Source organism: Phyllobates terribilis, unplaced genomic scaffold (genome assembly GCF_046119375.1).
Source record: "Phyllobates terribilis strain yellow unplaced genomic scaffold, ASM4611937v1 Scaffold_4__5_contigs__length_816908805, whole genome shotgun sequence".
Taxonomy (NCBI): domain Eukaryota; kingdom Metazoa; phylum Chordata; class Amphibia; order Anura; family Dendrobatidae; genus Phyllobates; species Phyllobates terribilis.
Window position 1 is genome coordinate 476,830,691 of NW_027362764.1, and position 27,855 is coordinate 476,858,545.

Below are 27,855 nucleotides of genomic sequence, written 5' to 3' on the forward strand. Positions count from 1 at the left end.
TATCCTCTTCTACTTTAAGTCAGAGTGAAGCCTGGAGGAAGGATCAGAACCAGTTTGCAATATGGAGGCCCCAACAAAGGAAAGAAAATCTCGAAAAATACGCTAGCAAATTGGGTTAAAAAAGCAATTTATGAATCATACAAAATTCAAGAATTGTCTCCTCCAAAATCTTTGAAAGCTCATTTCACCAGAGCTATGTCTGTCTCCTGGGATGAAAAGTCTAGTGCGTCCGTCAAGCAGATCTGCAGGGCATCTACATGGTCATCCGTCCATACCTTTGCTAAATATTATAGATTAGATGTTATGTCAAATTGAGACCTAGCATTTGGAAGGAAAGTTCTTCAGGCTGTGGTCCCTCCCTAAAAATCATTCTTTGGTATTACTTCAGGTGGTGCTGTTGTGGAGAGGATTGGAGAAAATAGAATTAGACTTACCGGTAATTCGGTTTCTAAGACCCTCCACGGCAGCACGGGTAATTCCCGCCCTTCTTTTGTTTATGGAAAATTCCTTGGTGTTAATAAAATGTTATTTGTAGCATTCATACTGTGTGGTCTGTTGAAAACACTGGGGATAGTATTGGGGAGGGGCTATTTAACCTCTTGTGTTTCCTTTCCCTAATTAGGATGGGGAGGCAACCTCCAGGTGGTGCTGTCATGAAGGGTCTTAGAAACCGAATTACTGGTGTCTAATTCTATTTTTTGACCCAGCTTCTTTCCTGCCAAGAGATCAGGTTTTGCTGCAGAAAAAAACGCTGAAAGAATGCAATGTGTGAACATAGCCTTAGGCTCCAATTCATCGGTTTTTCCAGAACAGAATCCTAGCATAAGACTGTCGCAAAATTTTAGTATAACTCCTGTGCAAAAATTGTGACATTTGTAGATCTTCTTTTTTACATTAGTCCTAACCAGCTCAACCGTTTTGAAAAGTGGGATGAGTTTTGCTGGAAGTGGGCTTTGCTAAGCTCATGCGGCAAATTCATTATAATTTATGCCACAAGAGTGGTGTAAAATACGACCGATCTCTAATTACTGATGTGAGTACTTTTTTTTACGATGGCACATAACAGCTGAAAGATGCACCAAATTTATTAAGATGCACTTAATCCAGCACACTGTTCAAGACCAGACTGTCATGCAAAATGCCATTATTGATGAGTCGGGCCTTGGGCTACTTTCCCACGATGAGTGGTGAGTTTTTGATGCTGCAGACATTTCTGAAATAGGTTACTTGCATTTTTTTTATAGCTTTTGTCAGTGCGTTTTTTAGCATGTGTTTTTATTGTGTTTTTGATGCTGCTGTGTTTTCTTTTTTGGTATGGCATGTTTTAAATGAAATTGCTGGGTCGTTCCATGTCAAGTGAACCAATGAATATTACCACTATATTTTTAATTGTTTTGAGAATCTGTTCTTTGGTAAAACTGTGTGAGGGGATGCGAAATGTGAAGAAAAAAAATTCCATAAATTTTAGGTTTTTATTTTTAATTAATTTTCAAAGTTGTGAAAAAATATGAATTTCTGTGTTGCATGCCTTTACGTTTCTCCTCATAAGTCAGGCAAGAAACAAGCTAGGGAAATGGGGGAACACCATTCAACTCAGAACAGTACAGGCTTTTAACATTTTATGTAACAAGAGTATCTTTGTTAATATTTTACCCATGCAGACCAAACGCAAAATTTCAAAATTAATTTCTGGGAAAACAATATGATCTTAAATTATTAGCAAAAAAATCACATGTGCCTCCTATGCTTCTAGCCACATCTGTACCAAAATTCAAGTTGTCAATGCGAAAATCTTGAATTCAAATCTGTTCAGCTTGTGGTCTAAAAGTGTAGGGTCTATATTTTCCAAATAAAAAAAATGTTTTTTTTAGATATTGGGAGTGTGGGAGGGATGCTTCAGCTGCTTCTTCACATGATTAATAGCTGAATGGACCGTGAGATGAGCTTTATAAACACTCAAATCTTCCCGCTCAGACTGCTCTCCCCAGATCTGCCCGGTAACTGAGACAACCTGAGCAGATTCTAGATAGGTGAGTACAACAAGCACACCCCAGAAGGGGTGTGGAATATAGCAATAATTACAATAAAAAGGAACAAATTAATACATACCTGAAGGGGAAAATTAAGGGGTTAATACTGACTGAAGTTAAGTATTATTTTAAAAGCGAGAGCGGCAAAGGAGAACCCATTAAAGAGACTCAGCAACATCACACTTTCATTCAATTGAGTGAAACCGAAATAAAAACAAGGATTATTTCGTTCAGCAATGACAGTTAAGTCCATGAAGGGGTTGAAGATGGCACAAGATTGGCAATGGATGACATAACTGGTTATGTAACCTGTGACTATGGACCTAGGTCTATATTCACTCTACGTTACTATTATGAATGGCATTGGTGGCTGGCTAATGGACTCTCCAAAGATTATACTAATGAAGAAGTAGAAGTGATTTTTTTTTGCATCTTTCTGGTCCATCCTCATCCTTTGTGTATCCAAGAAAACCAGACATATTAAAAGTAAACAAAAATCAAATATAGGTGGACCCAAACATCATAACAGCCATACATGCTGACACAAAAGGAAATGGCCATTGTTGCTAAGAGATTGTGGACAAGATTAAGTCTTGCCCAGTAGAAGTAACAAATTGATGAAAAAAGCTCAGTTTAAAGACTTACTATTAATTGTTCAGCCTACTTCATTTTGTTTTATTTTAAAGCTTGATTAACTACTATACTCTGTTTAAAAACTTGAAAAAGTACATGTCTAGTGTCGTAATAGTAAAAAAATTGATACACATATATTTAAATATTTAATATTGCTGCTTTTACTTTATTATTAAACATGATTATGATGAGATTGTATTTAGAAAATTACACTTAAAAATATGATCCCAAGGAGAGCCCAACTTGAATCTTTGTACAAATGTAACCCAGAACTCGAGTAACACATGCGTTTCTTGAAAATTTTATAACCTATTGTTTTTTCGAAATTGTGCATCAAAATTTTGAATTTGATTCCTCAAAAATAAAATGTCAACAAACATAATCTTGTGACATATCAAATTAAAGCCTGTACCGTTCTAAACAAAACGGTGCCTCTCCCATCTCTTTCTTATTTCTAATCCGAGATATGATAAAAAATGTAACATCATACAAGCCCAAAATTCAGACTTTTTCAAAAGGTTAGAAATCTATAAAAAAATTAACTAATGAAGATAAGAATGCAAAACCCTTTTTTTGTAATTCACTAAAGTAGTACAGTCATGGCCAAAAGTATTGAGAATGAGACAAATAGTAATTTTTCCAAAGTTTACTGTTTCATTTTTTGTAATGGCAATTTGCATATACTCCTGAATGTCAGAGTGATCAGCTTAACAGCAATTACTGTACTTGCAAAGTCAATATTTGCCCAGAAAATGAACTTTAACCCCCAAAACACATTTCAACATCATTGCAGTCCTGCCTTAAAAGGAGCAGCTAACATCTTTTTAGTGATTGATCCATTAACACAGGTGTGGGTGTTGATGAGGACAGGGCTGGCGATCAATCAGTCATGATTAAGTAAGAATGACATCACTGGACACTTTAAAAGGAGGCTGGTTCTTGGTATCATTGTTTCTCTTCAGTTAACCATGGTTATCTCTAAAGAAACACGTGCAGCCATCATTGCATTGCACAAAAATGGCCTAACAGGGAAGAGTATCGCAGCTACAAAGATTGCACCTCAGTCAACAATCTATCGCATCATCAAGAACTTCAAGGAGAGAGCTTCCATTGTTGTCAAAAAGGCTCCAGGGCGCCCAAGAAAGACCAGCAAGCGCCAGGACCGTATCTTAAGACTGTTTCAGCTGCGGGATCGGACTACCAGCAGTGCCGAGCTTGCTCAGGAATGGCAGCAGGCTGGTGTGAGTGCTTCTGCACGCACTGTAAGGCGGAGACTCTTTGAGCAAGGGCTGGTTGAAGGAGGGCAGCAAAGAAGCCACTTCTCTCCAGGAAAAACATCAGGGACCGACTGATATTCTACAAAAGGTACAGGGAGTGGACTGCTGAGGACTGGGGCAAAGTCATTTTCTCTGATGAATCCCCTTTTCGATTGTTTGGGACATCTGGAAAACAGCTTATTCGGAGAAGAAGAGGTGAGCGCTACCACCAGTCTTGTCTCATGCCAACTGTAAAGCATCCTGAAACCATTCATGTGTGGGGTTGCTTCTCAGCCAAGGGAATCAGCTCACTCACAGTCTTGCCTAAAAACACAGCCATGAATAAAGAATGGTACCAGAATGTCCTCCAAGAGCAACTTCTCCCAACCGTCCAAGAGCAGTTTGGCGTCCAACAATGCCTTTTCCAGCATGATGGAGCACCTTGCCATAAAGCAAAGCTGATAACTAAATGGCTTATGGAACAAAACATAGAGATTTTGGGTCCATGGCCTGGAAACTCCCCAGATCTTAATCCCATTGAGAACTTGTGGTCAATCATCAAGAGACGGGTGGACAAACAAAAACCAACAAATTCTGGCAAAATGCAAGCATTGATTATGCAAGAATGGACTGCTATCAGTCAGGATTTGGTCCAAAAGTTGATTGAGAGCATGCCAGGGAGAATTACAGAGGTCTTGAAGAAGAAGGGGCAACACTGCAAATATTGACTTGCTGCATTAACTCATTCTAACTGTCAATATAACCTATTGGTACTCATAATATGATTGCAATTATATTTCTGTATGTGATATAAACATCAGACAAACATTAATAAAAACCAGAGGCCAGCAGATCATGTGAAAATATAATTTTGGTGTCATTCTCAAAACTTTTGGCCATGACTGTACTTAAAAAAAAAAAAAAAAAAAAAAATCAAAGAAAAAAAAAAAATCCGAAGACGTCGGGTAAAAAAGTATTCAGATTTGGATCACTTGACATGGAATGACCCTACCACACATCTCCTTGTCTGCCCCATTTTATTCTATGCAGTTCGATGCATATCACTAGATGCTTATTCTGTTTGTCCAGTGTATCGTATACCTATACTGTACTGCTGATGAGAATCGTCCCCTCTTCGGGGTACACAAGCAAAACTGCTTCCAAAATGGGAATCATTTTTTTTCACTGCTTGTTTGACAGGCCATTGCTTATTTTTTAAAACAGCTAACGTGTTCATGCTCCCGAAATGAAGGGATAATTTTGCCCAGCTTGATGAAACGTCATTGTTTCTTCATTTTGCATCTACAAATCTCTGGTGGATCTGACTGTAGGGATAATTTTTGTATGGTTTGTTTAGAAGTCATTGCTTTTCTAAATAGCAAACGTGTTGTGGATCTGAAAACAGACAACTTGTGAAGAACGTGTCGCTTATTCAATTATCCAATAACAAAATTCCTGATACTCCTCAAAGATAATTTTTGAGCCACTCCTTGTGAAAAAGCCATGTCTACTCTTGTGTGCACCACCTCTGAATAAGTATCTGCTCCTAAAGAGGGATAGTTTTTGCACTGTTTTTATAATTAAAAAAGCCTAAAATGCTCATTAGTGCATTGTGTTATTAAACAGACTTGTTATTAATATAAGGTTACCCATAACCAGCTATGTCGAAGTCACTTGGACATTACTAATGCTCTCGTTTCATTAAAGAGCTTGAAAGGGATTTTGTACAGTCAAAGAAGACCTCCGAGTGTTACACAATTCTGTTGCGGGCAGATAGAGCCTTTGCAGTATTGCAGTTCGCTGCAAATTGACGTTGTGGTGTTTTTGTTATTTGTTTTTTAAGAAATTTAACAAAGCTGGCAAAAGATTCAATCATCTCTACTTTGAAGCTAAAAAATCAGAAAGATCAGTTTTTGTCTGAAGAAGTCTATAGGATGCTATTTCATTGAGAGCTCTGGCTATTGCGAATCAGGGTGGTTGGCAGAAGATATTGGGTTACATAATCAACATGTATTTTACAGGTCCTGAATTTTAAGAGTGATTGATTGATAAAGCAAAGTACCAAATGGATATTTAAAAGCAGCCAATTTGATGATATAAATACATAAAATTGAGCACAGCTGCATTAAAACCTGAAATCACACTTTGCTTATTTGGTAGCATACCCCCCACAACATGCACATTCAGCACTCGGTTTGGCTGAATGTGCATTTGTTTTTAATACAGAAAGGGGAATAAGCCACTGTCAGGCACTGATTGTGGCAGCTTAACTTCCATGAAACAAAAGATTGGAGGAGTTCAAATCCAGTACACCTGACCCTTCATTCCACTAACGTCTGCTGTCATTGGAAAGTCAAGTCACAAACATTGGATGATCAGCTGATCCCTCTGAAATTGATCGGTTAGACATGTTTGTCTAATGTTTATAGGCATTTTTGGCTACTAAAAAAAATTCAGTCACATGGACCCGTAGAAGCGCATTCCCAGCGTGAAATGGCGTCTTCCAGTCCTGCACACCCTAGCCTACCGCTTTCTGTGATGACTTTTCTCTGAATAAACATTGTTTTACTGCTGCCGCTGGTGAGTGCTACTTTTCCTATGTTCTTTATATATTACTGTTGCAATCTTGGTGCAGCACCGTGGACAATCGGCAGGCAGTTTTTTGTTTTTATCTAGAGGACTACAAGTCCCATAGGCTCTAAAGACTGGTGCCTTTTGTACTCCATTTCTCTTGGGGTTCAAAATATAACTGTGTTCTCTCCAAAAACGTATACCGTATATTCCGGCGTATAAGACGACTTTTGAAGACTGAAAAATCTTCTGTCTAGTCTGGGGTCGTCTTATACGCCGGTAATGCTTTTGAACTTTCAGAAATTGACATGCGGGGATACTCTGGGGGTGTTAATAAGCTGCCGTGGCCGTATCCCTGCCATGTCGGAGTTAATATAAGGTGGAGGGAGTTAAAATACGGCGGCGGTAGGTCCAGACAGTCAGCGCTTCTGTGCTGAAACTGACACATCGCTGCGTATTCCCAGCTCCGGACACAGCGCAGGGCTTCTGTGCCGACAGCTTTCACTTGTCACAGAAGCGCTGCGCTGTGTCCGGAGCAGGGAAGTTCGCATCGCTTCTGTGACAATATATGAAAAGCCGGCAATTCAGCAGCGGCATAAGCCGGCACCCGACAATTTAGAATAGAAAGAATAGAGCTTCACACATAGATTAGATAGATAGAAACATGTCAGTCACATATATATGAAGTACAGTGACAGTATTGCTTACTGTACTTGTCATTTAGTGTAAAGGATTTATTGAAACAAATAATAGTGTTTTCATGCACCGTCTCTTTAAAAAAGCCGGCCGGCAATTCAGCAGCGGTACCCGACAATTTATAACAGACAGAATAGAGCTTCACACATAGATTAGATAGATAGAAACATGTTAGTCACATATATATGAAGTACAGTGATAGTGTTGGTTACTGTACTTGTCATCTAGTGTTAAAATAAAGGATTTATTTAAAAAAAAATTGGCGTGGGGTTCCCCTTAATTTTAGGCTCTAGCGGAGGTTAAGCAGACAGCTGGGGCAGATGTTTGAAGCCTGGGAAGGGGGTAATACCCACGGAGCTTCCCAGGCTACTAATATCAGCCCCCAGCTGAATACCTAGCCTTTACTAGCTATTAAAATGGGGGACCCCCCAAAAAAAATGACGTGGGGTCCCCCCTAATTTAATAGCTAGCAAAGGCTAGGCAGACAGCTGGGGGCTGATATTAATAGCCCAGGAAGGGAGCCATGAATATTGGCCCCCTCCCAGGCTAGAAACACCAGCCGTCAGCCGCCCCAGAAATGGCGCATCCATAGGATGCGCCAATTCTGGCACTTAGCCTCGCTCTTCCACGCTGCCCTGGTGCGGTGGCAGGGGGTAATAGGGTTGGGGTTGATGTCAGCTTATAATGCCAGCTGACATCAAGCCCAGGTTAGTAATGGAGAGGCGTCTATAAGACACCCCCATTACTAACCCCATAGTAAAAGTTAAAAAAAACACAAACACCCAGAATAAAGTCCTTTAATTGAAATAAAGACACAATTCTTTATTGTTCTAAATTAAACCATACTTACCATCACGCCCATTCCAGCTGAAGCCAACGATCTCCTGCAATAAAAGAAAAATAATAAACCAACATCATCCTTACCTTTCCATGGTTCCCACGACAGCTTCAGCTCTGCTACATCGAGATGACAGGCTGGACCGCAGCAGAACGCTGCCATCCAGCCTGTCATCCCGCAGACACTGAGAAGCGCAGGCATGCTTGCGCTCTGCAGTGTCTGGCTGTGACGGCATCCAGATGAGCCGACAATGAACTCAGCTCACCTCCTGGACGTCCGTCACTGACAGCGTGGGAAACTTCTACTGCGCATGCGGGGAGCAGGAGAATTTTCCCACGCTGTCAGTGACGTGCATGAGGTGAGCCGAGTTCATTGGACATGACCTCGGCTCATCTGGATGCCGTCACAGTCAGACACTGAGGAGCACAAGCATGCCTACGCTTCTCAGTGTCTGCCGCATGGCAAGCTGAACGGCAGCGTTCTGCTGCGGTGCAGCCTGTCATGTGAATGTAGCAGAGCTGGACCGGTCCTGGGAACCATGGAAAGGTAAGGATGATGTTGCTTTATTATTTTACTTTTATTGCAGGAGATCGTTGGCTTCAGCTGGAATGGGCGTGATGGTAAGTATGGTTTAATTTAGAACATTAAAAAATTGTGTCTTTATTTCAATTAAAGGACTTTATTCTGGGTGTTGTGTTTTTTTTAATTACTTTACTAGAAATTCATGGTGGTCATGTCTAATATTGGCGTGACCCCATGAATTTCGGGCTTAGGGCCAGCTGATAATGCCAAGCTGGCCCTAACCCCTTTATTACCCAGTGAGCCACCGCACCAGGGCCCTGGATGAGTTGGGTACAGCGCCAGAAGATGGCGCTTCTATGAACGCGCCATTTTCCGGGGTGGCTGCGGACTGCAATTTGCAGCGGGGGGGGGCCCAGAAAGCTTGGGTCTCCCTGCGCTGCAGATTCCAGCCCCCAGCTGCCTAGTTGTACCTGGCTGGACACAAAAATAGGGCGAAGCCCCACGTCTTTTTTTTTTAATTATTTCATGAAATAATTAAAAAAAAAAGGGCTTCCCTATATTGTTGTGTCCGGCCAGGTACAAATAGGCAGCTGGTGGTTGGGGGCAGCCCGTTCCTGCCTGCTGTACCTGGCTGGACACAAAAATATGGCGAAGCCCACGTCAACATTTTTGGGAAAAATTAATTACAAAATTAATAATAATTTAGGGACTGCATCTTTATTAACCCCTCAATTGTCATTTAGTGTTAAAATAAAGGATTTTTTAAAAAGAAAATTGGCGTGGGATCCACCATCATTATAGTCTCTAGCGGAGGTTAAGCAGACTGCTGGGGCAGATGTTTGAAGTCTGGGAAGGGGGTAATACCCACGGAGCTTCCCAGGCTACTAATATCAGCCCCCAGCTGAATACCTAGCCTTTACTAGCTATTAGAATGGGGGACCCCCCCAAAAAATGACGTGGGGTCCCCCCTATTTTAATATGTTTATGAGTGACAGTTTTCCTGCTATATACCTGCATGTCATAAGAATTTAAATTAAAAAAGGACCATGTTAAATTCAAATCTGTTTTTTTTTAATTTTTACCGGTGTTTGGTATGCGTTGGAAAAGGGGTAGTCTTATACGGTGAATATATCCTAAACTCTATATTTTAACAGGAAAGTAGGGGGGTCGTCTTATACACCAGGTCGTCTTATACGCCGGAATATACGGTATTTTTAATTTCATATTGTACGAAATGGCTTTTTCTGAAATTGGTTTTGAAAAGTTCTAAGTCAAGTAGTATTTACTATAGAGGCCTTCAGATAGCAACTAAAATGGCCAAGAGTTGATATTGGATATTCAGCCCAATGTAAAGAGTAGAGCGGAAGGATGGTCAAAATCCAAGCCAAGGTCAATGCAATGTAGAATTACAAGTACAAAGCAAAAATACAAGTATTTTCACCATCAAATATGAAATCTGCGACAGAAACTTTGAACAGTCTCTCGCAGATGTGAACTAAGCCTTATTGGTTGTAAATCTTCCTCATAATGTTTAGCTTTGCTAGTTAATTACCTATGTGTCCTAAATTTGTGATACAAGCCTTTAGGTCAACTTTGGAAATTCAAGTTCAGAATCTGATAATTAGAATGGTTAATACAATCTTCATAGCTTTTACTGATTGCAAATAAAATGTATAACATTGTAATTGTCCAATTAATAATATAATTATGTAGTGGTTATATATTTTTCACAACGTTTAATGCATCTTTCTGTTTTCTGTTGCTAATAATCTCTGTAATCATGGCTGCATTACATCCCTTTTCTATATCAGGAGTAAATCGGTTTCAACAAAGCACATACACAAACTCCTATTTCTGTAACTTTTTCTAGTATGCAGTGCTGGTAGTATGTAGAACATTGCAGCATCCATAATCCCGCACTAGGTTCTAGGAATAAATGAGAACAAAACATAGCTTTTATTAAGTATGTATAAAAGCAGAGGATAAAACTGCTGACACGTTTCAAATCAGATTAATCATTCTTACTCCAGCATAAAAACTAGGTTTTTCCACTGGAACCGGAGTGCCGGATTATGGATGCTGTTAATTCCAGTGCAGTTCCATACAGGAAAAATATATATCTTTGTACCGTTTTCGCCAGTAGATAGAAAAATATTTAGATTTGAGATTCCTCACTGGTTGATACTCTTTAATAGCTAACTGAAAAGATGGTAACAAATTGCAAGCTTTCGAAACTACTCAGGTTTCTTCATCAGACGTAGTATAACACAAAATCTAAAGAGTCACATATTTAATACACAGCAAGACACAGAAATAATGCAATAGATGAGACAAATGACGTAAAGCTGAACTATGGAAGAGGGATAAACAGTTGTTGCCGTAAATATTGGAATAGTTCATAGATAAGGAGTGTGAATGTTTTATTATCCTGTGATTAAGTCTAGTCCGGGGCTGTGATGACTCCACAGATCTGAGGAGCACATTCCTTAGTTGACGTAGAATTACGCAAATCCATGCAACACATTGATTCCTGCTCTGAAGTTGTCAAAGGTCATAACGAGTTTATGTTCCCAAACTTTTCTGTCTCTCTGAGATTTGAAATGACCTTTTAATACTAGTAATTTCATGTCCGTGATACTGTGATCAGGGATACAGAAATGTTTTTCTTTTATTGTGTGGTGATGAGAATTCATCCTTGTTCTAAGTTTTTGCCCTGTCTCCCCTACATATAGACACCCAGCTGGACATTTGGTACATAGAATTAAGTACACCATATTAGATGTGATGCAGCTGAAAGCAACTGGGATCTTGTAGCCCTTATGTGAGTTGAAGTTCTTTATCTTGTCCGTGGTCATTATATATGGACAGGTTTTACACTTTTTTCTGGTTGCAGGGAAAGGTTCCTGTTGCTGGTCGATATGACAGTTACCTTCTGACAATGATGCTTCTTAGATTTGAGGGCTGCCTGAAACACAGATGTGGGGGGTCTGGAAATATGGATTGTAATTGGGCATCTTTTTATAGTAAAGGTTGTAGTTTCTGTGCAGCTTCCCTTAGAACCATCAGGTTTGGATTGTAGGTGTCTACTAGAGGCACCCGGTTGCTTTCCTGATTAGTTTTTTAATGTAGGAGATGATTCCTTGATATTCTGGTGGCTCATGTAATCTGGTTCTCAATTGTTCTTGGATGGTAGCCATGATTCAATAAGGTCTTTCAGAGGCCAAGTGTTTGTCTCTATCCATAGGATTGGAACATATCTGATTATTGTCTTCAGCCAAGCCATCAGATACAGAGTGTTTTTATGCGTTTTGGATGGAAACTGTCCCATTTAAGGTACATTGGACAGTCGATTAGCTTCCGGTACAGGGATGTTTCTATTTCATTGTTCTGTAGCTTACATGAGTCTACTCCTCCACACCCGGGTACCATCCGCACATTGAAACGCTTGGATTCCGCATGTACAGATGCAGTGATGCGGAATCCAAGCGTTCCAATGAAAGTCAATGGCGGCTAAAACGCAGCGCTTCTGCAAAATAATTGGTAGTGCTGCTTTTTTTTTCTGCAGTGATAACCCGCAGCGGAAATTTCCGCAGCATGTGCAAAGCACATGCGGATTATCGGGGAACATGGCAGGCCTTCTACCATGCGTTTTTTAAGCGTTTTTGCCGCTGCGGAAACGCTTAAAAAACGCATCGTGGGCACACAGCCTTATAAGGTAATTTCAAATCTCAGAGAGACAAAAAAGTTTGGGAATATAAACTCATCATGACCTTTGACACCTTCAGAGCAGGAATGAATGTGTTGCATGGATTTGTGTCATTCTACATCAACTAAGGAATGTGCTCCTCAGACTTGTGGGGTCATCACAGCCCCCCCCCCCCACCAGACTTAATCACAGGATAATAAAACTGTCACACTCCTTTTCTATGAACTATTCCAATATTTACGGCCACAATGGTTTATCCCTCTCCCATAGTTCAGCTTTACGTCACTTGTCTCATCTATTGCATTATTTCTGTGTCTTGCTGTGTATAAATATGTGACTCTTCAGATTTTGTGTTATACTATGCCTGATGAAGAAACCGGAGTAGTTTTGAAAGCTTGCAATTTGTTACCATCTTTTCAGTTAGCAATTAAAAGGTATCAACCACTGAGGAATCTAAAATATAAATATTTTTCAATGCAGTTCCAGTTATTCTTTTCTCTGTTTTCTCAATATTAGCTAGTTTTTTGTTTTGTAACATTATGTTCACAACACTTGATATTTGTCATTTTATTCTATTAATACATTGCAGATATTAGGAACTGCTGTTTGATATGTCAAGTTTCTTGTGAGCCAAAATAGATTAAGTTTGTAGTGTTGCGTTACTTATTTACTCTTTTGTGTTAACAGTTGTGTTTATAAATAGGTTGATGTAAAGTGCACCTTTCAGGATAATCTTTGTGTCACGCCTGTCGGTAAATGCTGATCTGTGCGTTTCATTCATATTACTCATTATATTATTTATAATGTGAGGTATAGTAACTGGTTTGTATGTCCTGAATGAATCGTATTGTATTGAATTTATTTTTAGGTAGAACGAATTGTTGACAAAAGGAAAAATAAAAAAGGTAAAGTTGAATATTTGGTGCACTGGAAAGGATATGACAGTGGTGATGATACCTGGGAACCAGAGCAACATCTAGTAAACTGTGAGGAATATATTATTGAATTCAATAGAAGATACAGTGAAAAGCCAAAGGACAACAACACAATATCAAAATCAAATCGAACATCTCCTAATAATGCCAGAAAGCAAATCTCCAGGTCAACTCATAGTTCTTTATCAAGAGCTTCACCAAAATCTTTGACTCTTAATAAGGATGGTGACTCAAAAAATCCTCAACATTCTACCAGTCCAAAGTTACGCAAAAGTCCTTCTCAATTACTTCCAATAAGGAAAAATATGGACCTTTCTAGATCGGGTATCAAAATTCTTGTACCAAAAAGTCCAATGAAAAATAGGAATTCAGTAGACGGATTTCAACATGAACCTGGGGAAAAGTTAAACCATATTGAACAAGAACAGGATTCTGTAGCACCAGAGGTAACTGCTGAGAAACCAGTCGGAGCTTTACTTGGACCAGGTGCAGAAAGGGCTCGAATGGGAAGCAGACCAAGACCACCATCACTAGTGCCACAAATTCAGCTACCATTGACGGTTACCACAGCATCAACATTAACTGTAAACGGAAAAGGTAAGAAATCATGTCTAATAAATTCTTGTGTCTGTCAATTTTTTTTTCTGCTTGTTTTTGGCTGGACATGTCGTAATCAACACTTCTGCTTGTCAATGATTAGTAATATTATATAGGTATAATTTATACTGACAAAGGCCGTGCTTGACACGATAGATTAGGCGATGTTCACACGGACGTATGCAGAAATCCAACATTGACTTGTAGTTTGGACTGCAATGGTTCAACATGCTGAATACCCCCATTTATGGCTACCCACCACCATAAGAATTCCTGTGGTTGTGTGCCACTCTATGCTGCCTCCATAAAGGATTATTACTAGATTTTTCCTTTTTTAGATTTCAGATCTGCAAAACCTGGAATTTTTTTTTCATTTTGCTTGTTTAATGAATTTGATGTTTCCATCCAACACAATTATGTCCAACCTATATAACTGAAAAGTAGTTACAAACATTACAACGCAAAGGCCATTGTTACTTAATCCATAGAAAACCAACATTAGAAAATGAAATGATCTAATTCGATATTCTGTCTTTTCTTTACGGCAGTGGGTAGAGTGCCTTGAAATAAATACATTTATATAAAAATGACTATCCTGAGCTCTGACCTCATTTATTGTAGTTTGCATTGGCAATGTTTTACTTTTTTTTTTTTTTTTTTTTTTGTATATTTTACCTTTTACATAATTACTCTAATATCTCACTTTACAGTTTTCTATATAAAGTTAAGCACATTGTAAATTCTTTTTCTAATGTTGGATTATTCAGTCCTCAGTAATGCTGCATGAAATGTTTTATCTGGATTTCAATTTGTTTTCAGGCCACTTGCATCTTCAGTTTTTGTACAGTCAACGTACATTGCTTTGGTGCATTGTAGGAGGAGTTTTATACCAGGCTATGTGCATTAAACAGATGTTGAAAAACCTGTTGATCACAATACACTGTAGCTAAGTGCATTGCTTATTAGGTTTCCACCCAGTTTGTAAAGCTGGACATACATTAGTTTAGAGCTTTCCAGACTATGCGATGGATCTCAATTATCAGAAACTCTCCAGTTGTTGGAGAAAAACTTCAACTTCATTTTTGGCATTTTTTCACTCATTTTAATGTTGCCTTATTTCCTATGCAGTAAGTATAACATGTTAACTTTATTTTACAGGTTAGTACAATGACCGTGATCTTTACAGGTGCTTCTCACAAAATTAGAATATCATCAAAAAGTTAATTTATTTCAGTTCTTCAATTCAAAAAGTGAAACTCATATATTATATAGAGTCATTACAAACAGAGTGATCTATTTCAAGTGTTTATTTCTGTTAATGTTGATGATTATGGCTTACAGTTGGAAGAACCCACTTTGAGTGGCTAATCATTGATGACCCATCCACATTATTGGTAAAAAATTTGAGACACCTGACACACCCACCGATTTAGCGAAAAACTGAAGTGGCTGGAAATAAGCGAAGTATAGGTGGAGCACAGGAGCCCCTTAGTAGCCACAGACAAGAACTGCATTTTGTCTCCCAATGAAGTGAATGTACTGCATTATTCTGCAGCGGCAACCAAGCAATGCATGGGGCTACTGTATTTAGCTTGTACACTTATGTCTTAGCACAAGCGCTAAAATGCAATATTAGCAGTCTTCACTTTACATCATCCACTGCACACTAATTTCTTGAAAAGTGGGGTCAATATTTCCCTGATTGTAATTTGCAAAATGAGGTATCTTTTTGTGAATTTCTGCTGTTTTGGCAGTTTAGGGACTCTGCAAATGGAGGCCAGATATTAATAGCTCACAGAAAAATACTAGTTATAACAACGTATAACTTTTACAGACAATTATAAAAGGAATATATAAAGACCCAAAGCTTATTTAAAAACCTGGGATCACAAATAGAACATACCTCGAAGCCACCTAGAACAAAATACTTGAGGTTATAACAAATAATCTGGACCAGTTTAACCAAACGAAGATGCTATTCTGACACTGCTGAGGTTGCCACCATATTAAACTCAAATGGTGTCCTGCTCACCATAGGCTCGCCCTTTTTTTTTTTTTTTTAAAGGTTCATAAATGGTACTTAGCCCAAACAATGCTGTTAATTGTGGTACATTGGTGATTCAGTGTCACCTGGTCCTGATGTAGGATGAAGGAGAGTGCCTCCATGAATGGGACTCCTTCATCCTACATCGCGACTGGGCGGCACTCTCACTTATTTGTTCTATGTAACTTCAAGAGCAACCAATATATAGTATATCCGACAAGGGGTCAATGTGTTAAAAAAGACCTTTATTATAACAATTTGGGTACATGGCGGCAAAGAAAAGAGCGCACACACATATATATAGTAATACCATATAACAATGAGGAGGTATAATGTAAATATTTGAATTGCAGAGACACCAGGGATAGATAGTAGTAGCTCCAATTGTGCTAATGCATACTGATAGTATATCCTAGGCCACATAGTAAAAGGATATAATCCTAAATAATAAAAGCCAATATAGGCATTCCCAAGATAATGACCTTTTGGTATATACATATATCAAGGGATGTATTATATCCAAGTAGGTTAATTCTCAAGTAGCAATAATGTTGTATTCGATTCATTCATACCTGGTATATAGTGTATGCATGTGTTGCAATAGCTCTGAGTTCAATGGTCCTACTCCTAGTGTGGCGCTCACCCCGACGCATGATGAAGGACGTACCGAAACGCGCGTCCGGGTGAGCGCCACACTAGGAGTAGGACCATTGAGCCCAGAGCTATTGCAACACATGCATACACTATATACCAGGTATGAATGAATCGAATACAACATTATTGCTACTTGAGAATTAACCTACTTGGATATAATACATCCCTTGATATATGTATATACCAAAAGGTCATTATCTTGGGAATGCCTATATTGGCTTTTACTATGTGGCCTAGGATATACTATCAGTATGCATTAGCACAATTGGAGCTACTACTATCTATCCCTGGTGTCTCTGCAATTCAAATATTTACATTATACCTCCTCATTGTTATATGGTATTACTATATATATGTGTGTGCTCTTTTCTTTGCCGCCATGTACCCAAATTGTTATAATAAAGGTCTTTTTTAACACATTGACCCCTTGTCGGATATACTATATATTGGTGGTTGTTGTTGTTTTCCGATTGGTCTACCAATTTATCTAGCAGATATACATTTTGTCACTGTAGATTAATTGGACCAGTAAGAATATATCTAAATACAAATGTATATTATCTGCTTGTCCTCTGCAACGTTTTTCTAGGTAACTTCAAGGTATACTCAATTGTGATCCCTGTTTTTTTTTACTAAGCTTAAGGTCTTTATGTATACTTTTTTCTTTTAAATAAAAGTTATATATTTTACGAGTAGTATTTTTCTGTGACCTATTTTTACTCTATAGTACATTATCTACTTCACTCAGTGATTCAAGTCCAAAAATTTTATCTAAATCTACTTATTACTACTTATTATTGTAACTAATATAATTTGTATCTTCTCAAATGGGTTCACTTTGGGGAGTTTTCTGCTATTCCGGCACCTCTGGGGCTGTGAAAGTAGTTCCCGCAAATTATCCCAGACAAATTTTCTCTCCAAATGCGAAATCACTTTTGTTCCCTTAGGAGCCCTTAAGTATGTCCAAACAGAGGTTTCTGACTACATATTTGCTATAGCTACATTTGGGAGAAAATTGTTTTGCATATTGTGAAGTTCAGTTTCTCCTATTGCCTCTTTGGGGGTTAAAGGATCATTAGTGGAAGAAAAAAAACTTTGCTTCACAGTGTTATAATATTTTATGATGCACTTATAGGTCCAAAAAGGTCAGTATACCCCTAACTTAATTCCTTGAGGGGTATCGTTTTCAGAATGGTTTAGGGGCACTAAATATGCAACATGTCTTCCACAATCTATCCTGCCAAAATTGTTTTTCAAGAGCCAAATAGCGCACCTTCCCTCCTATGCTTGGCTGTATGCCCAACCAGTAGTTTCCAACCGCAAATGGGGTTTTTGTGGAAAAAACACAAATTTTCATTTTTATATTCCATGCAATGTTATAAACGATCAGGGCTCACCTGTGAGTCCAAAAAGATCAGTACATCACTAAATTTCTTAAGGGGTGTAGTTTCTAAAATGGTGTCCCTTGTTGGGTGGGGTAGACTGGGGGGAGGGGAGGGGCTGTTCTTTTTGACCCTTTGGGGGCTTAGCTAATGTGATATAGCGTTCAGAATTAATTACAGCCAAAATTGTGCTCCAAAAGACAAATAGCACACCTTGTCTTCAGTGCCATGCCGTGTGCCCAAACAGTAGAATCCAGTTATGTGAGGTATCACTGCATAGAGTAGAAATTGCTTAACTCATTTTTTTGGTGCATTCTCTCTCATTACAGCTTGTGAGAATGTAAAATTTGAGGCTAAGGCAACATTTTCGTTAAAAGAATGTCATTGTCATTTTTTTTTATTCCACTTTTTCATTAACTTTTCAAGTGCTATACAGGAATTAATATTACAAGCTTCCTAAATGCGGTTTTGAAGACTTTGAGAGTGTATTTTTTTTAAAGTGTTATCACTTTGGGAGGTTTCTGACACACAGGCCCCCCTCAAAGTCACTTTAAAACTGCATAGGTCTGTAAAAAATATATATTTTGTATTTTTTTTTGTTCACAAAATAAAAATTGCCATCAATTAACCCTTCTAACATACTAACAAAATGAAACTGCATTTCAAAAATGACATTGATGTAGAGATATGGGAATGGTTATTTATTAACTATTTTGTGCGGTATGACAATCTGTTATAAAGGTATAAAAATTTAAAGTTTAAATATTGCTAATTATACTAAATTTTCAACAAATTTCAGATATTTTCATAAATAAACGCAAATTTTATTGACTTAAGTTTACCACTATCATGAAGTCCAATGTGTCACAAAAAAACAATCTCTGTATTCCTGGTTTATGAAGAAAGTCCTAAAGTGTCCACATAAAGTGACATGTCAGATTTGAAAAATGGGGCTCTGTCTGGAAGGTAAAAACAGACTTCCAACGATAAGGGGTTAATAACTTATGTGTACCCCACAAGGTTACCATTGAAATATATATATTGTGCCAAAAAATAAGCCCTTATTAAACTGAAAGACACTGTTTAAAATGAAAGAATTTTTGTCCAATCAGCCACACACTTATTGGAGCACAGAGCCATTTTCCTAGACTTATATCATTTAAATTTTTCGGATCTGTGTGATGGCTTATTTTTTGTAAAGTGACACAACGTTTTTATTTTTACCATTTTGGGATAGATATGACATTTTGATTGCTTATTACAGAATTTTTTGGGTCACTGCGGCAACCCAAAAAATTAAATTTTAGCGGTCTCTAATTTTTTTAATCTGTTCAACTATTTTTATATTTTGATGGTATTTTTCTGAACTCGGCAATACCACGCGTTTTTTATATTTTTTTATTAGCTTTATTTTTAATGGGGGTAAGGGAGAGCATGATTTGAATTCAGTTTTTTTTTTCATTTTTTTTATTATTATATATATATATATATATATATATATATATATATATATATATATATATATATATATATATATAATATTTTTTTTACTTCTCAATGTATTTGTTAGTCCCCTTAGGGGACTTTAACCTACCATCTTCTGATCCTTTGCAAAATCACAGTTGAAACCCGGCCACAGGATGGGTTTCAAGGGAGCTCTGTAATGACATAAATGGAGGTCTTTAACAGACCTCTGGCTGTCATGGCAATCCATCAGCGACCTGCAATCATGTCATGGGTGCATCGATGGGCGCATTATGCCGTAACCTCCTGCCAGCACGTTGTTAAAGCGCTGTCCGAGTTTGACAGCGGCATTTAACGGGTTAACAATCAAGGGCGTTAGAGGCACGTTTTGGCTGTAACAATCAGCCTTGACCTGGCGGGTATGGCAGGAGCTCACCCTGTGAGCCTGTTGCATACACCTGCTTCTGACGGTCGGTAACGGGTTAAAGCACTGCTCAGGCATTTTTTTTTATTCACTAAAGTCTAAGTTACCTAACTCAAACACTATACTTATCAGCCTCCGTCTTCAGCTTTCCCGCCGTCGCTCTGGTCCTGCTCTGCCATTTTGTTACTGCAACTTCTGACTGACCGGAAGCCAGAGGTAACAGTCACAAGCTCTCAATGCAAGTCAATTAAAGCCTCGCTCTGCCCTCGTTCTGGCTCTTGTAGATTTGCATTGAGTTGTGACTTCCGGATCACACAGCAAACACTGCCCATAACCTGCAGAAGACCAACTAAAGCGATGCCGGAAACAAATGAAGATGGCGACTGGTTAGTATAAGACTAGGGGCTAGGACCTTACATTAATAGCATAACTCTAGCGTTGCCATAAAAAAAAAATGCCTGAGTGGTGCTTTAAATATTTTTGACAGAGTGTTATATATTGCTTTTCCATTTTATATATATATATATATATATATATATATATCTATCTAAAATATATATATATATATATATATATATATATATATATATATATATATATATATATATATATATATATTTTTTAGTGATATTACAGTGGTATGACAGTCATAGATTTGTAAGTTTTATAAAATTCATTAAAGGGGCTGTCCAGTACTTTATATTACCCCCCCCCCTCCCTGCAATGTATCCCCCTGGGGCCCCTAAGGATTTTTGTAATTACCTTACGTCGCAGATAATGCCTGTGAGCGTCGCTATTCACTGGCCGCTCACAGGCATCACGTGACCCCCGGTTGCAGCCGGCTCTGACATCCACTGATGTCACGACAAGTGCTGGCAGCAGCCGGGGGTCTTTGTCTTCCGTGTTCCAGGTGGATGCCTGGCTGTGGGCGGGGTTACCCCCCGCGTCAAACCCGGCATCCACCACGCGCTCTGACTCTCTCCATTGGGAAAGCGCGCTGTGGATGCTGGGTGTGATGCGGGCGGTAACCCCGCCCACAACCCAGCAGCCACCACGGGGACCCTAGCGCTGAGTCTCGCCTCACTTGTCGTGACATCAGCGCGGGGTCACGTGATGCTGATAGCGCAGCTCACAGGCATTATCAGCAACGTAAGGTAATTACAAAAAGTCTTAGGGGTTCTGGGGGGATACATTGTGGGGTATTAAAAAGTACTGTACAACTTCTTTAAATGTTTGGTATGAAAGACCTGAATCAAAATGCAAAAAAAATTTCCCTTTTAACGTTGGCCATTTTATAGCTTATGTTTACTTCACAGTCATCTAACACTTCTACTAAAAACAAAGATTCCACATTTTGTTAATGCTTGCTTTAGAGCAGCACAGCTGGGTAGAATATGTTCACAATTTCAAATGTTGTTTTTTTTTTTATTTGACCTAGCATTGACATGTCTCTACGAGAGGTTTGTTTAAATGATAGAGATCATTTAAGTAAAGATTAGTATAGGCGGAATAACCTTACTATTGAATCATGGTTCCCCCCATACTTTAACTGTTTGCCTTACAAATAAGTAGTTCCATCCCTAGAAGTGGGTCCTGGCAGCTATAAAAACTGATAAATTAACTTAACTAAGAACTTTAAGGCTGTGTGCCCACTATGCTTTTTTAAGCTTTTCCGCAGCGGCCATTCCCCCCAGAAATGCTTAAAAAACTCTTGGTAGAAGGTCTGCAATGTTCCCCAATGATAATCCGCATGTGCTGTGCTCATGCTGCGGAAATTTCCGCTGCGGATTATCATTGCGGAAAAATCCGAAGCACTACCAATTATTTTGCGGACACGCAGCGTAATTGCCGCCATTGACTTGCATTGAATCGCTTAATATCCGCGTGACTACATGTGCACGTGTGGATATTAAGCGATTCAATGCGCAGATGGTACCCGGGTCTGGAGAAGAGGAGACTCTCATCCAGACCCGGGTACATTAGTACTTGTAAAATAAATAATTTAAAATAAAAAAACACATTATACTCACCTTCTGATGGTCCGCGGTCTTCTATCCTTTACGTCTTGGCTCCCCGGTGGCTCACAATGGTCTAAAAGGACCTTCCATGACGTCATTCAGTCATGTGACAGGTCACGCGACTGCTGACGTCGGCGGTCGCGTGACCTGTCACATGACTAAATGACGTCATGGAAGGTCCTTTTACATCACCGCGAGACACCAGGGAGACCGGACACATCGGAGAAGGAGACCGGGGGCCATCGGAAGGTGAGTATATGTGTTTTTTTTTTTTTTTACTAACTTGGTCACACTATATAAAACCCATGCCGGTTGCATGGATTTATATAGTGTGACCAAGTTGTCAAGCACTTTTCTAAGTGATGCTAAAATCGCTTGGAAAGCGCTTGACAACCCGCATGCGAAATCGCATGTGCAAAACGCTTCACATCCGCTTGTCCCTGGCAGGAAAAACGCATGTACAATCCGCATGCGTTTTTTCTGCCAGGGAGATGCAGAAACGCTCAGGAAAAATCCGCAGCATTTCTGCATCGTGGGCACATAGCCTACAAGTATTCTATCCAGCACCTTATGATTATGAACATCTTTATACAACTTTATTTAACCGCTTCGCGACGGCCCACTGTAGATAAACGTCGGCTCTTGCTGGGCTCCGTGCAGCGCCGACGTTTAAAAACGGTGGGTGGTCTCGCAGCGCTCAGGACCCCCGGGGTCCTGCAATCGCTGCGATTCCGGTGCAGAGCGTTATCTCTGACAGGGAACATCATCGGGACCTGATTGGATCAGGTCCCAGTGATGTTAACCCTTTGCTGTCTTCTATATGCCGCGATCTATAGTGATCGCGGCATATAGAAGACAGCAGGAGGAGAGGGGGTCGTCCACTTACCTCTCTGACGGCCCCCTTATACCTTCCAGGACCTGACGTTGCTATGGCAGCTGGAGGTCACATGACCGCCTCCAGATCTGCCATATATGGTGTCCAGCCTGCAGCTGAAGCCAGGCAGGAGACTAACTGTGAAACAGTCAGCGAAGATCTCATGTAATGTAATACATGTCTATTACATTACATGAGATCAGTGATCAGAAAAATAAAAATTAATGTCCCATACAGGGACTAAGTAAAAATGTAAAAAAAAAGTTTTTAAACTGTTAAAAAAAAATCACAAAATAAATAAAAATAAATAAATAAAATATTAAACCAATAAATCCGTATATTTTTACAAAACCAAAAAAAGTACACATATTTGGTATCGCCGCATCCGAAACAACCCGAGCTATAAAACTGTCACACTAATTAACTCCTTCTGTGCACACCGTAATAAAAATAAATAAAAAACGGAGCAAAAAAATATGCTTTTTCATCATATCGCCAAACAAAAAGTGGAAAAAAATGCGATAAAAAAGCAAAATGGAAATAAAAATGGTACCGCTGAAAACGTCATCTTGTTCCGCAAAAAAAAAGCCGCCGTACAGCTCCATCAGCTGAAAAATAAAAAAGTTATAGAATAAAGCAATGTAAAAAAAATATTTTTTCTATAAAATGGTTTTATTGTGTAAAAGCGCCAAAACATAAAAAAAATATACAGTAAGTGTAGTATCGCTGTAAACGTACTGACCCGAAGAATAACGCTGCCTGATCACTTTTACCACACGCAGAACGGCATAAAAAAACCCTCAAAAAACAATTCCTGAATTGTTGCTTTTTGTTAATTTTACCTCCCAAATAACGGAATAGAAAGCGATCAAAAAATGTCACGTACCCAAAAATGGTACCAATAAAAATGTCAACTCGTCCCGCAATAAACAAGCAGTCACATGACTCTGTCGGCCGAAATATGGAAAAATTATAGCTCTCAAAATATGGCGATGCAAAAACTAGATTTTGCAAAAAAAAGTGTCTTAGTGTGTGACAGCTGTCAATCATAAAAACCCGATATAAATCTGGTATCTCTGTAATCGCACCGACCCGAAGAATAAAGTAATCTCATCACTTATACCGCACGGGGAACGGCGTAAAAAATAAATCAAACCAATTCTTCACCTGCTGCTGATTTGTTTATTATGTCTCCCAAAGATCGCAGTAAGGCTCTGCCCACATTTATCCTGCGCTGAGCACTTGCACTAGAGTTTCCGTGTAAATCTCTGAAATACGTGATTCAGACGGAACCCATGACGGAAGATTCCCTGTAATGAGGCAGATATAGGCCACTGTGGATGCCGTCTGGCCTGTGATCCCACGGTGTCATTTGTTTTAGGCATGCATAAAAGTGCGGTTGGCCACAGTTTTGTGCACTTCAGAAAAAAAGGACACCGCTAAACAAAGGCCAGACGGAGTCCAGAGTAACTCTGCTGCCTCATTACAGTGAATGGATCCCGCAGGGGTTTCATCTGAATTACATCACTTGGAAATTTAGATGGAAACCCCGATGTAAGTGCTCAGCCTAGAGCGCCGGATAAATGTTACGTAAAATGTTCCCAATAAAAGCTTCAACTCAGTCCTCAAAAAAAGCTAGTCCCCACTCAGGTCCGTCATCTGTTAAAAATATAAGGGACTTCCAAGTTACTGGTAGCAGAAAGGCTCTGGAAAAGCGAAATGGCCCTTGCCCCCAAAAAGAAATTCAGAAATTTTGTGCTCCCAAATCCAAATGCCTGTTCTACAATAATTTGTTCTCCAATTGTCAAATAGCGCTCCGTCCCCCCCCAGATCTTGCCGTATGGCTGAGCGGTACGATACAGCCACATATGGGGTATTGCCACTTTTAGAAGAAATTGTGTGACACATTTCGGCACCATTTTTACCCATTGCCCTGTGTGAAAATGTAAAATCTGAGGGTAAAACATTTTTTTGTGGTAAAAATATAATTATGCTTTTTTCACTGCCCAATGGTATAAATTAAAAAATACTCACTACTTCCCTATATGAATTCCTTGAGAGGTGTAGTTTACAAAATGGGGTCACTTGTGGGGGTTTCTGCTGTTTCGGCATGTCAGCGACTCTTCAAATGTGACATGGTGTCTGCAACCTATCCCAGCCAACATAGCGCTCCTTTCTCTTCCGAACCCTGCCGTACACCAAAGCAGTGGTTTTCCCCCACACATGGGGTATCGGCGTACTCAGGAGAAATTGCACAACAAATTTCATGGTGCAATTTATCCTGTTACCCTTATGATAATACAAAATTAGGGAATGAAAAACATTTTTTGTGGGAAAAATGTGAAAATTTTATTTTTATGGCTCAATATTATAAACTTCTGTGAAGCAGCTGGGGGTGCAAGGTGCTCACCACACATCTAGATAAGTTCCCTAAAGGGTCTAGTTTCCAAAATGGTGGCACTTGTGGGGGGTTTCCACTGTTTAGGCACATCAGGGGCTCCCCAAATGCAACATGGCGTCCGCTAATTATTCAAACAAATTTTACATTCAAAAAGTCAAATGGCGCTCCTTCCCTTTCCAACCCTGCAGTGCGCCCAAACAGTGGTATTCCCTCACATATGGGGTATCAGCGCGCTCAAGAGAAATTGCCCAAAAAATGTTGGGGTCCATTTTTTCCTGTTACCCCTGTGAAAATAAAAAAAATTGGGTCTAAAGTAACATTTTTGTGAAAAAAGTTAAATGTTAATTTTTTTCTTCCACATTCCAAAAATTCCTGTGAAGCACCTGAAGGGTTAATAAAGTTCTTGAATGTGGTTTTGAGCTCCTTGAGGGGTGCAGTTTTTAGAATGGTGTCATTTTTGGGTATTTTCTGTCATAAAGACCCCTCAAAGTGACTTCAAATATGATGTGGTCCCTAAAAAAATGTTTTTGTAAATTTTGTTGGAAAAATGAGAAATCGCTGGTCAACTTTTAACCCTTATAGCTCCCCAACAAAAAAAATTTTGGTTCCAAAATTGTGCTGATGTAAAGTAGACATGTGGGAAATGTTATTTATTAACTATTTTGTGTGACACATCTCTCTGATTTAAGGGCATGAAAATTCAAAGTTTGAAAATTGCAAAATTTTCAAAATTTTTGCCAAATTTCCGATTTTTTTCACAAATAAACGCAAGTGATATCGAAGAAATTTTACCACTATCATGAAGTACAATATGTCACGAAAAAACAATCTCAGAATCAGAGGGATCCGGTGAAGCGTTCCAGAGTAATTACTTCATAAAGTGACAGTGGTCAGAATTGAAAAAATTGGCCCGGTCACGAAGGCAAAAACAGGCTCTGGTGCGAAGTGGTTAAAAGTGTAACATTTCTGTAAAGAAAATGACTGGTGCTAAAAATTTCCACTAACTTCTAAACCTTAAACCACAAACATGTATCTCATTATGCGTACATTGCTGTGAAAAACTTAGTTCTCACATTGATGTTTCAGATCATCCAACTAATTTTAATAGAAGATAAAGACTACACAAGTAAATACAAAATGCTGTTTATTCCATTTATTAAAAACTTATATGTGAAAAAGTAATTGCCCCCATAAACCTAATAACTGGTTGTGTCACTTAGCAGGAACAACTGCAATTAAACACTTGCAATAACTTACAATGTGGCATTTACATTGCTGTAGATGCCCAATTTTGTTTTAAGAAATGTTAAAAACAGCGTTTTGTGATTACAATCATTCAGGTGTGTAAAAATAGAGTAAAATCGTAAGTGGGCAAATAGTTTTTCACTCTTATGTAATGAATAGACAGGTATATGTGTTTTACATTTTAAAAAATTGGGTTAACATAAGCAAAGTCATATAACCCTACATTAGGTCCAGCGTTGTCCTTTTTTCTTGTTCTCACGTGCAGCTGCTCACACCCCTGCCTCTATAGATACAGAACAAGAAAATAAAACTTCAATTCGTGTTTCATTTAAGGGGTTCTCTGTTAATATGCAGATATTTTAAGAACTTTTTATTTGTAAAATTTATTTAAATTACTATTGTACTTTAAAGTGAACCTGTCATGTTAAAAACCGCTATTAACCTGCAGATATGGTGTTAATCTGCAGGTTGATAGCGTTCTGAAGCCAACGGCCGCACACTGAAAGCCCGGCTACAGGAAGGAAATTAACTTTATTCTCTCTGTCAGTCTTCAACTTTCAGTCATAGAGGTTGTGCTTCAGTCACTGACTGAAAGCTGGCTTAGCACTGATACACTTTACCACTTTACTGCCAGCTGTCTGTCAGTGCCTGGGGCATGCTTACAGTTGCCACTCACTGTGTACTGTATTTTTTATTTTTGGGCACTTTAAGTGTAGTATACTGTGGCTACGGATTGGATGATATGAAGATTGCAGGTGATGTTTTGTGATGGACTGCTTACTGCCACTTCTTTATTTTTGGCCTTTATCTGGTTGCATGTCTTCAGGTTCAGTTCATCGGGGACAAGTACGTGATGCAGTAAGACATATAATTTTCTATTGTGACTGGAACCATTCCTGAATGGAGGGAGGTGTGTAATGCTCCATCACATATACCACATTAAATAGTGGATATCATAGCAATTGGAATCAAAAAGTGCCACAAAAAAGCTCCTGGAATATTTACAGAATGTGTTATGTATATAACTATCTTTAATATAACCAAAGCGTAACATTTTTTTTTAACTGTTTGTAGGGCCATCCACTTTTATGCAGGCATTGACTGCAAATGGTACCAACACTTTGCAGACATCAGTGGCAGGAGTTACGGGAAAGCGGCGGTTTATTGATGAGCGAAGAGACCAGTCTTTTGATAAAAGGCTACGGTTCAGTGTAAGACAAACGGAAAGTGCTTACCGATACAGGGATATTGTTGTGCGGAAACAGGATGGATTCACACATATATTACTTTCCACAAAATCCTCGGAGAATAATTCACTGAATCCTGAGGTTAGTTTTAGCAGTAAATTATTCATTTGCAAGTTTTTCTTTAACATGATCCTGTGTTTTTTCTTTTAATCTTCATGTTTTGTTTGTGTACCGATTTGTGTGAAGTCTTAGCTGTTTAATTTGAGCCCCTGATTGCAAATATACCTTGGAAATATGCAATGATTGTTTTATGATAAAATTGGCACTCTTAAGACTGGCACATAATAATTACCTGTTTCTTGACTCTTTCAAGAACTT

The 27,855-nt window shown here is 38.9% G+C and overlaps 1 protein-coding gene across 1 annotated transcript in view; it reads left to right on the top strand.

The window, feature by feature from the left end:
* Positions 1-27,855, top strand: part of CDYL (chromodomain Y like) — an 81,924-nt gene that overhangs the window by 35,930 nt on the left and 18,139 nt on the right. Inside the window, exons 2-3 of the mRNA XM_073678716.1 lie at positions 13,121-13,784; positions 27,365-27,618. Coding sequence (XP_073534817.1) covers positions 13,121-13,784; positions 27,365-27,618 — 918 coding nt within the window. The remainder of the gene's footprint in view (positions 1-13,120; positions 13,785-27,364; positions 27,619-27,855) is intronic.